The sequence below is a fragment of the Cyprinodon tularosa genome, unplaced genomic scaffold (genome assembly GCF_016077235.1).
Source record: "Cyprinodon tularosa strain WSP-4 unplaced genomic scaffold, ASM1607723v1 ctg109, whole genome shotgun sequence".
In the NCBI taxonomy this organism is placed as follows: domain Eukaryota; kingdom Metazoa; phylum Chordata; class Actinopteri; order Cyprinodontiformes; family Cyprinodontidae; genus Cyprinodon; species Cyprinodon tularosa.
In genome coordinates this window covers 1338910-1354269 of record NW_024037882.1, presented here as the reverse complement: position 1 = coordinate 1354269, position 15360 = coordinate 1338910, and the positions used below count along the sequence as shown (strand labels likewise).

At 35.0% G+C, this 15360-nt stretch overlaps 1 protein-coding gene across 1 annotated transcript; it reads right to left on the bottom strand.

Moving 5' to 3' along the window:
* Positions 1–416: 416 nt before the first annotated feature.
* On the bottom strand, positions 417–11884 carry nipsnap1 (nipsnap homolog 1 (C. elegans)). The gene is made up of 10 exons (XM_038293601.1): positions 11728–11884; positions 9025–9152; positions 8397–8442; positions 6072–6166; positions 5626–5696; positions 5384–5524; positions 3719–3750; positions 3525–3619; positions 1916–1999; positions 417–639 (listed from the first exon to the last, which is right to left on the bottom strand). The coding sequence occupies exons 1-10, from the start codon at positions 11805–11807 to the stop codon at positions 575–577; spliced, it is 837 nt and encodes a 278-aa protein (XP_038149529.1). The 5' UTR covers positions 11808–11884; the 3' UTR covers positions 417–574.
* Between the last annotated feature and the right edge of the window lie 3476 nt (positions 11885–15360).

Below are 15360 nucleotides of genomic sequence, written 5' to 3'. Positions count from 1 at the left end.
TGAAAAGTACTACATCTTAATAGAGGGTGTGAATTTCCACTTGGTACAGTGACAGGGCTTTCTGTACACAATCAACCAAACAGCCAGATGAGTTGACAATGAGTACATAACATGAGGTACTTTTCTTAGTATGCTGTAAAAATTACTCAGTATGCAATACAATTTTCTAAGTATGCTATAAAAGTTGCATGAAACTAACCGTTCAAACTTGAAAAAATAGTAATGACTGGTATCATATCATGATTAATCGCCCAAAGAGCTCAACTGTTGCCCAAGGCATCTTAGTCTAAATAATCAGTTTAACTATCAGAGTTGGACATTTTAAAGCATAGTTCCCTCTAAATATTTGATTAGTTGTATGGAAGAAAACATATACACTTTGAAAAATTCCCCAAAGTGCACAATTACATCATTACTTTTTTTTAAACTAGCTGGAGTGTGAATACAAAGAAAGACACTGATGTAACATGGATCATCCAGCAGACTTAACACACAGGTGACTCAGCTCTTGGGGGGTGGATGAGGATGTTGGGGAGTTTTAGTCATTCAGTTGCTGGTAGTTAGAGTCAAAACTTCACTGTAAAGGTGAACTCTTGGTAGGAATCATTAATCTGGACTCCATGCTCCTCAACAAAGGCACTGGGAACAGATAAAAACACATAATATGGCATTACATGAATTAAGAAAGGAAGCTGTGTTCTCAATATCTAAAGTTATTTCAAATGGCTCTTAATCTCTTTTCCAAAATTATCCTATCTAACCCTGAACCTGTTATTACCGGTACATCCCTAACTGGGTAGCCTCTCATTAAACAAAGCCTTAAAAGACAAAAATTTTACTCACTTATCAAGGTATGTTCTATAATTTCCTTATTATGGGAAAAGATCAATACCTGAAATCTCCAAATTAGTGTTAAATTAATTCCCCTAAATATTTTCAGAGGTAGGAGAAAAAAAAAATTCAGATGCTAGAACCCTCACTTGTTTTTTTTCTTCACCCTGTTCACTTGTTTAAGTGATTTTATGTAAATATCATTCCTTTGCCTGTGGAGTAAAGCTTGAAATGCAAATAATTGGAAATAATCTCTCCACAGGCTTTTAGTTTAATGAACCTGGATTACCTCTGATTAATCTTAAATTATAAAGGCTACAAAATAACCTACACAAAGCATTTTTTAAAAACAAACAAGGCCCTTTATGAAAAGTTATTACCCCATATATCTACAAGCTGGTTGTGTCAAACTTGACATAATTTTAAAGGCTATAGCGCAGCATTTCAACCAGATCTGAGGTCAGACTTAGTAGGCTGCCTAAAGAAATGTTTTTAACCCTCAGAATGATATATATTGTCTATGTGTTTGATTGGTTCTTGAATGTCCGAAAGGTTCTATTTAACTAAGTTCTTGATTTTACAAGTAAAGTGGTAAAAAGGCTGTTAAACAAATCAACCAAAATACAGATCAGTTTGAAGGCAGCTAATTCAAATTTCATGATATTAACAAGGACGCAGATATGTTTTGACACTGGACCATTTTAGTTTGGAAAGCTACCTTTGATAAATAAAACCAAAAAGGAAGAAAACTTGTAACTAACAGTAATGCTGTGTAAATAAAAAAATAAAAAAAAGTGCATGCATAATGTGGTAAATCTTTTTAGACAAGATTAAGAATACAATTCAAATCAAGTCAAAAAGTTTGTAAATTCTTGGCATAAAAGTCACTTATATAAACTGTATGTTTTCACATCAATAGCAAACCCAATCATATTTTGTTACTTTAACAGAATAGTTTTATGTTAGCAGGGTAGGACATAAAACAGTTTTGTTAAAGTAACTAAATATGATTAAGTAAATGCCAAAAAAAATATTTTTTTCCAGCAAATTAGCAAAGAGAATATTGTATTTGTAGTCATCTTACCTGTATAATACACATTTACATCCCAGCCCTCTTTCTGCCAGGCAGAGTTTCTTGTCTCCTGTCGGGATTGAAGGCTTTCATAGGCTGTAAGGAAACATTAAAATATCATATTAGGTGTAAGTTAATTTTAATCAAAATTCAAATTACTTTAGATGTGACCATTTTTAGGTTGTGTGATAAACAGGCATCCAACAGAGAAAAACAAAGATTAAATTAAGCTTTTTTTTATTCACCCTTCTGTTCCTCTATTGTGTTTCCTATTTATCATCAGCATCATTTTCTCTAACCCCCCCCCCCCCCCCCCCCCCACAAGCTTGAGAAATGTTTGGTTTAACACCTAGGCCTGTAAGGCTTGTCGATAACAAGAGACATTATAAAACATTTTATGATAGTAGATATTTGTTTATCAGAGGTATTCATTAAAACAGTGGGTTATTTTCCACTGGCTAAAAGTCTTTACATGAAGCTGAAAATGTATGAACAGTGTTCCTTTATCATAGGTAAACTAGAAAGAAAACAATAAAAAAAATTTAAAGGGTAACATACATTAATGAGGTAGAAAAAAACTGTGGTATGGTTTCTGCTCTTGAGGTCTAGACAGGACACCTGAACATGAATCCACCTGTTGAGGTTTTGCTTATAAAGCAAAAATATAGATATTGAACCATGTTCCTTCTTTGGCCTTTTTTTAATTTCATAGCTATTTTTTATTTCAAAGCATAGCTGCAGTCAAAGCCAACCTTAGGAATGAACTCACTTTGCTGTGGCACAAGCCCCCTCAGAGAGAAAATACATTTATACAAGATATGCATACAAAACTTCTGTATCTATAAAAGTTAGGGAAGCACCTTTTTCCCTAACTTTTTTCTAGGTGTTGGTAAATTGTTCTGTGAGTAAATGCCTTGTATCCCAATGTTGCTTATGAATAAAACATTAAATAACCTATGTATCCTTCCCATCTGTCTGAGGTCTGTGATAAGAGGGATGGGCTCAGCTCAGATGTGACCTTCAAACCTGAACCTTAATTGTCTCAGACTGGCCTGTGGTGGTCAATACCAATCTAAAATTAAGCATGCAGTGAGTGTTTTATTTTGCAATTCCAAATGCACCACTCTTATTCCTGCCTTTTAGATAAAGTCTCCCCACAGCAGATGCCTGTTGCTGAAACAGGTTATGGTGTGGAACAAACTGAAGACCACAGAAAGCCTTGGATGTTACAATATCACAATTTACTTATGTTGTGCAGCTATATTCTTACTGTTTTATGGAGGAAAAACTGTTCTTACAAGTGATGATCCTAATTTCCAGTTGTTGGACATGGTCCCCCAAATTAAATTCTGTTTTAGAGCTCATACACCGTTGGACTGGCCCAGGTTATAACACAATTGTAAATGTAATCACTGATGATTTTACTTCAGATCTAAACAAGAGCATGGATATATATTGCTGAGTGCTGCAATATGCTTTAAACTGATTCAGCAATTGAATAATTCCGCTCTATAACCCAGAATAAATAGAACAAGATGGCTGATGTGATTTTTTTCCCACAAGGTTTAATTTCTCTTCCAAAGACTCTGGATATGATGATATACGGCAAGCATTCACTCACCCCACAAGTGATGAACAACATACAGGTCACCAATCTGGGAGAAGAACCCACCCACTGCCTCGTTGTTTTCTTGTCTGTATTTGATTGCCCTTGCCCTGTAATGGGAGAGCTCCATTTTAGGAGTCAGATACTCACAAAGACACAGCTCATGCTTACTCAAACTCATGTTTTTAAGCAAATGAAGCTAGTCTTACCAGCGGTTGCCCCATTCAATCATGGTTCCTGGCTGAAAGAAAGAACAGCTTTGAACAGCTTTAAAACTTGAATCAATTTAAAAATGCAATAGGAATATCTTCTTTTTTTAAATGTCATTTATGGCTTTAAAACTCATCAGAAAAATGTGTGTTTATCATGAGCCCATGTGCATGATTAAGTGAAGCAGTGGCTGCATGAGTACAAAACCTTTTATTACTCATGAGTAAAGATTACACTACACAGCCCAAGCTCTTAAAAAGGTCAGCAATTAAAATCTAGAAAAGTACAGAGGTGGTGGAAATATTTGTAATTCAAGAGAGGAAACTAAATAAGAAAGGTTTACTCCAGCACTACGCCTAGGAAATGTAAATTGGTAAAAAAAAAAAAAAAATGCATATTTATTTGACTAGTGTGTGAATTGCATAAGTGGAAAATGTGACCTTTCTATTCCATTTACTGTCATTTGAAACAGTTTCCATTAAAGTCAATGCAGTCAAAAAACTCCTCCCAGTGATTCAGTAGCTTATAGCGGTACATCTGCCTTAAATAGTTTCCTATAAGATGAAACAGTTCAATGTTATGGAGGGAATAATGGAACCATAGGCAGCTGTAAATAAATAAAAAATGTTGAGAAAGAAAAATATGCATAATTGTTTCTGCACAGGGAAGTTTGAATTTTATGTGTCTCTGCAACAGCTAAGTCACTTGTTTTGCAGCCGGAGCGTAGATATACTGCAGTGTATAAAACCATAGTCATAATCAATTGATTAGAACTGTATCTATCATAATTTTTGATTAATTAAACAACAATCAGCACAAAGTTTTACTAATTTTTCAATTTTTTAAATGTCCCTCTTCAGGAATTCATTTATTTCTGTCGATTAGTTTGTTGAGTAAAACATTATATAGATTATTACCCACAGACTAAAGTTTTCTTGCCTTGATTATGTTAATTTTAATGGTTCTTTGTTTACAGCTAATAAAGAATGAAACAAAACTCTTTTTAATAAACGACTGTGGACTCAGTGAACATATGCTTACTTCCTTAAATAATATTTTAAAAGTGTACTTTAAATCTGTCACATTAAATGCACATTGTTAATTATTTGATCTGATATGTGTTTCTCCTAGTTATATTTAAATGTCAGCCAAGCTTAAAAACGAACCTTGTACCATCTTAATAACTTATCAAGATTTTCAGTTCCTGTTGCAGGATAATAAGCCCAGGCCATCACTTATTCTCAACCAACTGTAAAGCCTGATGTTTATGATGATTCATTTCATTATTTTTTGCAGTTCTGCTGAATATTTCCCTCTTTCTGGGGAGATTTACTATCTTCTTGAACAGTTTATTCTTTCTTACTCTTCAGCACTGGTCTTAAGAATGAATACCTAGATTGTTCAGCACCAACAATAGCTTCTTTGAGGTCATCTGCTTTGTTCCTATTATCATTCTTGCGAACAGCAAACTACTTTAATCTTCTTGATGGATTTTTTTGATTGATTTTTTTATGATCACAACTGCTACCAGAGAGTCACTTAAAGTCATCTGATCAGCAACATCTGGCATCTACTTTCATTATGAATTTAAATGGAAAACTGGCATTTTACTGTATTTTACCACATGTCAAACAGCTGACTTAAGGAACCAAAAACATAATTACCTTAAGATTGTAGGTGCGCAATTCATAGAGGTTTGGTCCTTTTCTTGGCAAAGGTTCATTCCAAAAGCTAAACTCCAGAAGAAGCTGATTTCGCCTTGAAATCAACATTTTTGATCTCTCTCTGCGAAATTCCAAATATTCCTAAAAATAATTCCTGTTCTTATTAGTCGATAATAAAAAAAACTTTTCTGCATGTTAAGATAGCGCATGAAATAAATGTTCTATTATTATTTGCATCATACCTTGTTGGCTCTTAATTTCTGCAGGCATTCAGTCAGAGCTGGGTAGCCTCCTCTGTATCGCCACAGATGCACTGAGCAGCAAGAACAGCAGATGTCACTGTAGCACTTCACTAAAGCCAGTTCCACCCACACAGATGGGGCTTACAGAACCTTCATCACATTTTCATCTCTCATTTGTTCTAAAATGCTCTTAATGTATGCCATAAACTGAAAATTATCATATGTTAAAAGGAAAGACAAAGTGCTGACTCATCAGAGGAAGTATCTGAGCTTTTGCAGGCCACTGTAACACACTGCCAAACAGATTATGATAAAATTGAAGCTACTTCAAATTGTTTAGTGCACGAAGAAACAGAAATGAATCTCTTGCCATGGATCCATGATGAATTAAAGTTATCAGTCTGATTGTGTCTGTATCACTTCCATTCATGCGCTCAGTAGCTTACCAGCTTGGTCCTGCTCTCCATACCAGGTGTTCCAGCTGCCAACAACCTCACAGGGGAAATTCTGATCCTGATGGAGCCTGGTTTGTACTTCAGCCCTAGCATCAGCATTACAATTATAAACAAAGGAAATTAAAACAAACATTATTTAAAGTTGTCTACATTTATAATACAGGCATACTGTCCAGTCAGGTCAAATTATCAATTAGGGGACACAAAGGGAAGATAAGAAATAAAAACACTTATTCATATATGTGCATGTCAAATATTCTTTGATAATCTTACTATAGAGAAATAACAAAGTTAAAAAAGAACATTTTTATACAACAAGGAAGATTCAAAACTCTCCCTCTGCTCAAATAAAATCCCTCTTTTTTCACAAGTCAACAAAAACTGTTATACTTTCTAGCACCACAGCTCAGATTTTGATCAGATAAAAAAAATGGATTGCCTTCATTCCTAAGAAAAAATGCAAGAATGAAGATCAAATGATAACTGGGGATCAAAAATGTTCAGAACCGGCTGTTAAAGCATTCAGTCCTTAAATCCTTTACTTTTTCTATTATCTAAGGAACAAAAGGGTTGTGGCATAGTTTAAAAAAACCTATAGTAAATCCACATGCTGTGCTTAACATTTAGAATAATGTCCCCCTGTATACTTACTGCTAAAGGGTACATCTTTAAATTTCCATTCTGCAATTTTACAAGTATTAACAGCAATGCATATTATGGAAATTGTAAAGTAAAGGGAAAAGGATATTTGGGTTTCATTTTTCTAAAAACAGAAATATAAGAAGTGTGTTGGTATCTTTTGAAAAAAATCCAATGCAACTAAATGGCTATAGCAGCTTTCTAATTGTGTTATTCGTCATCTGTATATGGCTGCTGCATGAATGCATTAAAAGTTAAAAAGGAAAACTGTCCAAACGCCAAGGTAACAGCAAAGACACCAGGTGGGTCAGGGATAAACTCTGAAGAACAGCAAGGTTCTGTTCAAGAAAAACTATCCAAGTTTTGAGCTTCATACTGTCACTGTTAAATGAAACATGTTAAAATGACAGATGATAAGGTTTAACTGCAAACCTACCAAGATATGACCTAAACCTGCATGTATGGTTAGGGGACATTGATCAAGAGGTGGCAGCAGAATGGTGTTGGCATTATGTTGTTTAAGGGACAAGACAAAGGGATAAGGAATTTATCAGAGATAATGGAAGATTGAATGCAGTTAAATACAAGGTAAGCATAAAAAGAAAATACTTATCAGAAGTCTAAAATTCAAACGTTTATTGAGAATCTGTGGCAAATCTTTAAAACTCAAATTCGAATACAAGTTAAAACATGTGTAAACCTTAGCTGTTTTACCCAGTAGATATTAAGCCATAATTACAACAAAGCCTAATTCTTTAAAAATCTTGATTCAGGTATTTAAATGAAAATTTATAACATGCTTTCAAGAGTTTTACATGTAAAATATCTTCTACTTTATAGGAATGTTGTGTATCTCTATTCAGAAACCTAGTTTCAGTACAGTATATGGAGTTAAGTTTTTCCTTTTATTGTGAGAAACAGTGAAAAGGTTCATGCTGCTAATATTTTCAAAAGGTACTGTGTTGCACCAAATAGTTTGGGCTTTCATTTGCAAGTCTGACACTAAATTGATGCCGTTGATGGAGAGAATAACCCGATGACCTTTTCATGGAAGCAATATTTGCAGCTGCTGCTGCTGCTAAGAAGCGGAATGCATCACCACTCCATAGTCCGATAGTTCTACCTAAAGGCAATTTGTCTTATAAACGACTTTTACAAGCATTTCTCCAATAAAGGTTTCTAGTGTAGCATTTACACAATTAAACAACAAACGAGAAAACACAACAAGAACTTTGCAATCTTCTGTAATCTGCTGTCTTGTGGGGATCCATAATTCTAAATATCAAATATGAAACAGCCATATGAAAGAGTCCACAGTTTGCTCATTGTTGAGGCCAAGGTTTGTCCATGCTATTTATAGAGCTCTACAATTTGCATCATCTGGCCTTTCCCAACAATCACTTTAGTAATATCTCAGGGTTACTTGTGAATAACTCCCTGAAACCCCAGTAAACATTATGCAGAAGAGTAAATCCATTGCAATCATCAACTGTTGCATTGCATACCTTTCTTCTGCAGTGAAACTACTTTTATAGCTAATATATTGATATAAAATATTATCAAAAACAAACAAACAGTTATAATAGTGAAAGAAAAGCCATACAATTCAAAGCAGTAAACATAAGATGGAAAGAAAAGTTAATAAAAGGAATATTTTGGACTGGGAAACACACTTACTCAAGGTTGTTGTATGCGTCTAGGCACTCGGGTTTGACGTTATGAACTTCACAAAAGAAGGGAAAAAGACGAAAGAGAGAAACATTGTTATCAAAAGCTAGTGTTTTCTTTCAAAATGCATGATCAAATTCTCCAACAAAGTAATTTCACACCCCAATTCAGCAAAGACTTTATATACAAAACTGATTCACTTGCACAAGGTTATAGGCTATGGCTGATAGAACGTTCCAATTGAAATCTCTGCACAGCATGATGTAAGCTGCATAAAAGATCAAAGTCTGGAGAAAAATGGTAATTTTTCCTTTGGAGATAGACACAGTTATGATCTGAGACTCTAAAGAAAAGAATTTTTTTTTTGTTCTGATGTCACAAAAAGGTATGAAATTGATACATCATGTTATTAACCTAACTGTAGTCTGCTCCTTGTGATGTGTAATGAAAATTGCAGTTTTCTCTGAGACCCTATGGTTTTGCAGACATAATTGAAAAAGCATAATTTATGTAGCTGGTTTTCTGCAGAATATCGAAATATTTTCTTTTTCAATCCTCCGGTGTTTGACCCTCAGTAACCCCGCACTTAAAGGCAATAACAATCCCTTTGAATGATAGTGAAATACCCGATGCATACACTGGATTTTATACAGGTTGCTGGTCTCTTTCTTTGACAGCAGGTTAGAGTGGGCATCTTTCCTCGCATCCACCTTGTGCACAAATAAGGAGCGGAACCAGCCTTTGTCACTGCTTTCTGAAAACCTCCTAAACAGACATGAGATGAGAGAAGCAAACATAACACAACTCTACAAAGATTGTAGGAAATGTGAACAATACATGGACTACAAGATTGTAAAAGACTATTATCACTTCATATGAAGATACTGTATGTGCTGTTTAGAAATTAGAGCTACACAAAACCTCTGAACATCTAAAACATCTGAACTCCGAGAGAGTCAAATTTTATTCTGATGATTACTCTTTCTAATCCCTTAACCATGTAATGCCAAATGTATCATATTTGATACATATGGTTTCTGAAACGTTTTGCGTCTGACACCTTTTGCATAATTTAATGGTAAAAACTTTGCTCAAAATCCTATTGGACACAATCAGATATACCTGATAACAGAGGGCAGAAGACTACACAAAAAATTATCTTGACTTATCGCATAGTAATAAATTATTAATATCAAAAATGTATTTGTATTTTTTCTTTTTACATATTTTGTTAAAAGGCCAAAGAAGGACTTCAAACAAAAAAAAAAGTAATTTTCTGTTTTGTTTTATTTTTGGATCGGGCTTTAAAGGGTTAAGTAAACGACAGGCATGTCTTTCTTGAAGACATAAAAGACCAGATGAATTACATTTTTTTTGCTTTTAAATTCAGAAAAATCTAAAACTACCATCTTTTTTTGGCCAAGGTGTTTTTTAAAATCCCATATGAAACAGGTTTCTGGGTTTGTCTACCCGTAGAATATTGCCAATATAAGAAATGTCTTTACTATCAGGATGTCCAAAGAAAGCAGTCATAAAAGTCTTCAGCTTAACCCAAAAGCTGAGTGTTATGAAAGTTAAAAAGTGAGAAAATATTTCTCCTGTCTACTGTTCCCTTCATGGAAGATTGAAAATTGTCCTCACATATGCTGCCTTAGAAATTAAGCTCAATCATACAAAGATTTGATTTTTTTCATGTTTCCAGGGTAATAAGAGGCAGATCTTTTGGTTTTCTGAATGCCATACAGGGGAGCATCAATTAGGCTACTTCTATTGCAAAAAATGTTTCCTTCTACTCTTTGTTCTTCTACTACGCCCTGTCTCTCAGAGGTTAAACCTGTTTGTCTCTTAGATATAGTTATTGGCTGATTTAGCTGAACGTTATTTTAGTCCACCAAATCAGATGCATCTTGTCAGTCTTCAATAGCTGTGCTAAGAACTTTCATAAACTTTCTTACCGTTGTTTTTATGTCAGTATGCTATACCACCAAAAAAAGGCATGTTCCTGTGTTATTTAGGGCTGGTAGCTGCTTTTAGAAAATCATCCCAGCAGATTCACAATCAGCCAATGAGGCGTACTGATACTGGATCTGACTAGCTGGTTTCTTTATTTTCATACAGTAGGTGTGCATTTCTTATTTGGCCTAAACGTTGCCCATACCAGCTAATGCACCCTTCTGGTTTTCTAAACTGGACCTGAACCATGGTTAAGACCCTTTGCATATGTTTTGTAAGGTAGAATAATTGATGTGTTTACTGTGGGTTTCATGCAGTATAGTTCGCTTTGCATCGCTCTGTTTTCTGTGATGACAGCATTTGTCTTTTGCAACATTTTTCCTATTTGCACAGCGTTCGCACCACTCCGTCTATGCTGGTTTAAACCACCTACAACTTGCAGGGTATGAAACCACAACAGCAGCTTAAAAATACACTATGTGAAATAGGTAACTGCATAACCACTATACTGAAATCGCAATTTGTTGTGATTAGCTATTTTTATTTTGGTATTCTTTATAAAGTAAAGAAAATCCTGTACTAATACAAACATAGGTTAAAAGTTAATTAAATAATCTATATTTCAATAAATCATTGAGAGGTATATTCATAAAGTAAAATCACATACTGTTAAACACACTGACTAAATTAAGTTTAACTTCCAATTCTCTGACTTACTTTGGTTTCTACAAACTTATAATGTCCCAAATCTTTTAAAGATGTTTCTGTGAAATTCGGATTCAGGCTTTTGTAAAGTATTTCTAACGTCCATCAGGCATAGCGATTGACAAAGGAGAGTTGGTGCTATTTTGTCATATTTTTTATTCTAAAGACTGTTGTTTCACAAAAACTTGTAAGGGTTCCTAAAATCCACAGATATCAAAGAGAGCAGAAATCAATGTGGTTGGGGGCCCTAAATCCTGCGTGTGTCTGCAGTGTGCTTTTACAGTGCAAGGTTCAGAGGTCTAGCGAATGATTAAAGCAGGCTTGCGAATGGGTTTTAGATAACATTCATGACTTATTTTTAACAATAGAAATGCATATTAAACTTAAGACAGACATTTACAAGTTAAATACTGGGTCATATTATGGAGATTTTCTCATTAAACAACATAGCAGGAATGGTTGACATTTTGGTGTGTTTTCATGATCTTAACTGAAAATAAAACAAAAGATATTAAGATAAATCATGGCTGTAAATGTTGGCAGATGTATTCAGAAAATACATAAGGGTGGTTTCCAACTTTTCATAAGTTCAGTATTTTGTTGACTGAGCTAAAAATCTCATGACTGCCATTGCACATTGTTTCTTACGTTGTTATAAAGGACAAAGATAAAATGAACGTACCTGGTAGTTTGGTGCAAATAGTTAGAACACCTGTACAGAATTTGTCCTGTAGTTTGCACAGATCTGCAGCTCGTCGCCATGTTCCTCTTTAAAGTGAAACAGTTGTCTGACGCCCAATCATTCCCTGCTGGTTAATGTTTACCTCCTCCTCCGTGATGCGAATTGACAGGTAATCAGATGGGTTGAAACCTGACAACACTTTTTTGCCCCCTAGAGTTAAAAACATGCGTGACTCCGTGAAGCAATGATCCAATGTGCAAACTAAGGCTGCTGATTGCGCCTGTGAGAGATGCAGCTTGACTACAGGCATAAATGTAGATTATTTATAAATTGTAATCTTGGAATGATAGCTAAGATCAGTGTTTTACTACTTTCAAGAACCTTTTAAGAAAGTTTCAAAAACTGGTATTTTTAAAGATGTTAACCAGTATCCAGTATATGCAAAAAACCTTGGTTTTGTTTGAGACTCATTCCTACATTTCAAAAACCACCAAGAGTATTTTAATAAATTAACTCTATATGTTATCTTTTATGTGCCAAAAAAAACAAAAACAGAAATGAATTATTTGCAATGATGTTGCAGGGTCTATTTTTAAACATTTATATCAATCATAAATTCTCTCCAAGTGTCTTTACATCCAGTATGAGAATATGTCAGCTGCTTATGAAAATGTTTTTGCTAATTCCTTCAGACTGTGAAAGCCATAAAGAGAATATTTTGCTTTTTGTGAGGTTTCTTTGAAAAAACAGCTTTCATGAGTTGCTTCATGACTTGTGCTGCACTTATCTTTGTGTAAAAGCTTCCAGTTTACAATAAATGTCACTTCAAGATACTTTGATAAATAAATGGATCCTGTCAAAAGAAAAAATCCAGTTCAAAAATCATTCAATCTAATTAGAATTAATTTATGTAATTATGAAGCTTACTTGTTTACTTACCGCCTGCATGCTCAAATAGTGTCTCCATTTATGTGGTCTTGTTAAGGTAGGTATGAAAAATGCTCAAATTGTTACATATGCTAGTATGTAGGCCCCTTTTCATAACATGAGGACCCAAATTTGGGTCCTCAGCACTCGCCCCAAGATGGTTTTTAGACCTGTAACATATTCTCTGGGGTCTTGCCTTTATTTTGATACCAAAACAATTAAAATAAACTCTATAGTTCTTGAGATATATTCAATTCATTTTGGGCATGTTATTTTCAAGCATATTTCTCGAAAACAGGCCTAGTGTCCAAGAGGTTAAAGTGACTATGTGAGAACAGGCAACATGTTGAAAACCAACTGTAAATGAACTTATTTTTACAGCAGACGTTCTTTTTGAGATCTCTGAACTCTTCCTCCAAGGCAGCCTTTCCATGCACTTCCTGTGTTTCTCTATAAGCCATTAAATCTTTGATGATGAACTAAAATCTAAGCTGGGGATTTTGTTATTACTACTTCATTCTTTCGTAAGCCCTTTTATGCCAAATCTTTCTTTACAGAGGCTGCCTTGTGTTTATGTCTTTTTTTTCCACATACTCTTTATTTATATAAAGTTATATCATTTATAATATAAGTAATATAACTCTATGCATGCACAGCTAAAAAGGAACAAACTATTGAAAGTTAATAGATGAAGCTAAATGGGAAGATGCAAGAATTTTGCATTAATAAGATGAGATCTACTTCTTCTATTGCTAATTTGTTAATTTTCTTCTGATTTTGTCTTTTCAAAATTAACTGAGTTGTATGTTCTGTGCTCTTTTCTTTTCTTTTCTTTTCTACTCTAATGGACTATTTGTGTTACTTTTTCCCCTCTCTGCACACAATACTGTAGATGTATTAAATGGTTATGCAATTTTCATACCAACCTTTAAAAAACAGTTTAAAGTCGTCCAAAATTTTTTGTACAACTAAAAGACTAAATGAATACATTCCTTTCATTTGCATTTGTTAGGTATTTATACCAAAATATCTGGTTAGAAGTTCATTTTTGGGATGTTTGTGTGTGGGAGAGTTACATGCAGCCGAGGTGACATTTTCCTGTAACTACTGCATTTAGAGTTTGTCCAGCTACTGTAAACAGGACCTGTTACCTAACGGCGGACAGTGGCTCTTTCAAAGCTGGGATTTTCTGTTAAACTAGTCACGCAGTACTTAAATCCTTTTTGTGCAACCCACCTTCACTTCTTTTCATACACAATGCAGTGCTCTATGATCCTCATCTCTACCCACCTGTATTATATAATATCACATCAGATCATATCTAAAAAGAATCATACTCAATACCTCCTAAATTTCAGACTTTGTCGACTAAGTTCTTGATACACTGAAGAAATGCTCTTTCTTTAACTTTATTATAGTAAATCAATGCTGAGGCTCATTTTGGAATAGAAGTTATTCTTCATAAAAAAAATACATTCCTTAAAGATTGTATCCTTTCATCTGTCTGTCTGAACAGCAATTACAGTTGCAATTTTGAAGATTATGCTTTTTTGGAGGAAACAAAGTGTTACTCTGAGTACTGGGGATATTTCTTTCAATGCTTGGTACAGGTTTTTAAAATCCTGTCTGATTAGGATGTCCCAGAAAGTCACATACAGAGGGCTATAACTATTGGTGTCAAGCTAAGAACAAAAGGACCCAGTATTCAAGGCAGAATGACAGATTTAACAAAACTTTTATTTAAGACGGAACTGATGAGAACAGCGTTGGCATCAAAGACAGGAACCTCTACAGTGGTAGAACACAGGTCAGTGACCATGTCTATCTGGCGGAGGATAATAATAAATGTGTGTGTCACTAATCTGGTCTTGCAGTTTAGTCCGTGCCCAGAGGGTGAAGTTGGTTTCAGCCAATCGGCTACCAACAAGACTCGGTGGACGCCACCCAGAGAGTCCCAGAAGCCGATGTCTCGGAGGACGGAGGACAGGCAGGAGATCAGAACCAAGCAAATGAGGGATGGCAGAATAACCCAGAGAGTAAAGCCAAAGCCGGTGTCGAAGACATGCTCAGTGTTCAGAGTCAGGAGATCACAAGTCTGAAGAAGTGCCCAAGGGAAATCCAGGACGGTGTCGGGAAACAGTTCCAGGTTCATTCACAGACAGGCAGAGATCTATTAGGAGTCCGAAGACAGGTCAGGCACACAGATCAGAATGGAGAAAGGCAGGCTCAGAGGTTTTGAGGCAGAACAGGTCAGGATTAGGCAATCAGAACACACTGCTACGCCAGAGAACTCTCACAAAAGGCTTGAATATTCTGGCACTGATGACTGGTTTGAAGGCTAGTTAAATAGAGGTTGAAGCAGGTGGATCAAATAAGCGTTAATGAGAACTGGGCGGAGATAAGCAGGTGAAGGAAATATGTAATCAGATCAGACAACTCGGTTGTCTATTAGTAAAGGTCAAATGAAACTAATTACTTGGGGTGGAATTTGTACCTTACTGAAAGGTATAATCTCTGTATAAATGAATGTTGTTTTTCTGGGATTCCATGGCAGCTAGCACGGTTGATAAAGTTAATACTGATCTGGCTTAAAGTTGAAATAATCAATAGAAGTTGACAAACATCTATGCTTCCATGTTGGAATTGGTGGAAATAAATGTGACTTGAGAATGGTTTGGAAAAGCAAAATTGGCAGTGTTTGTGAAA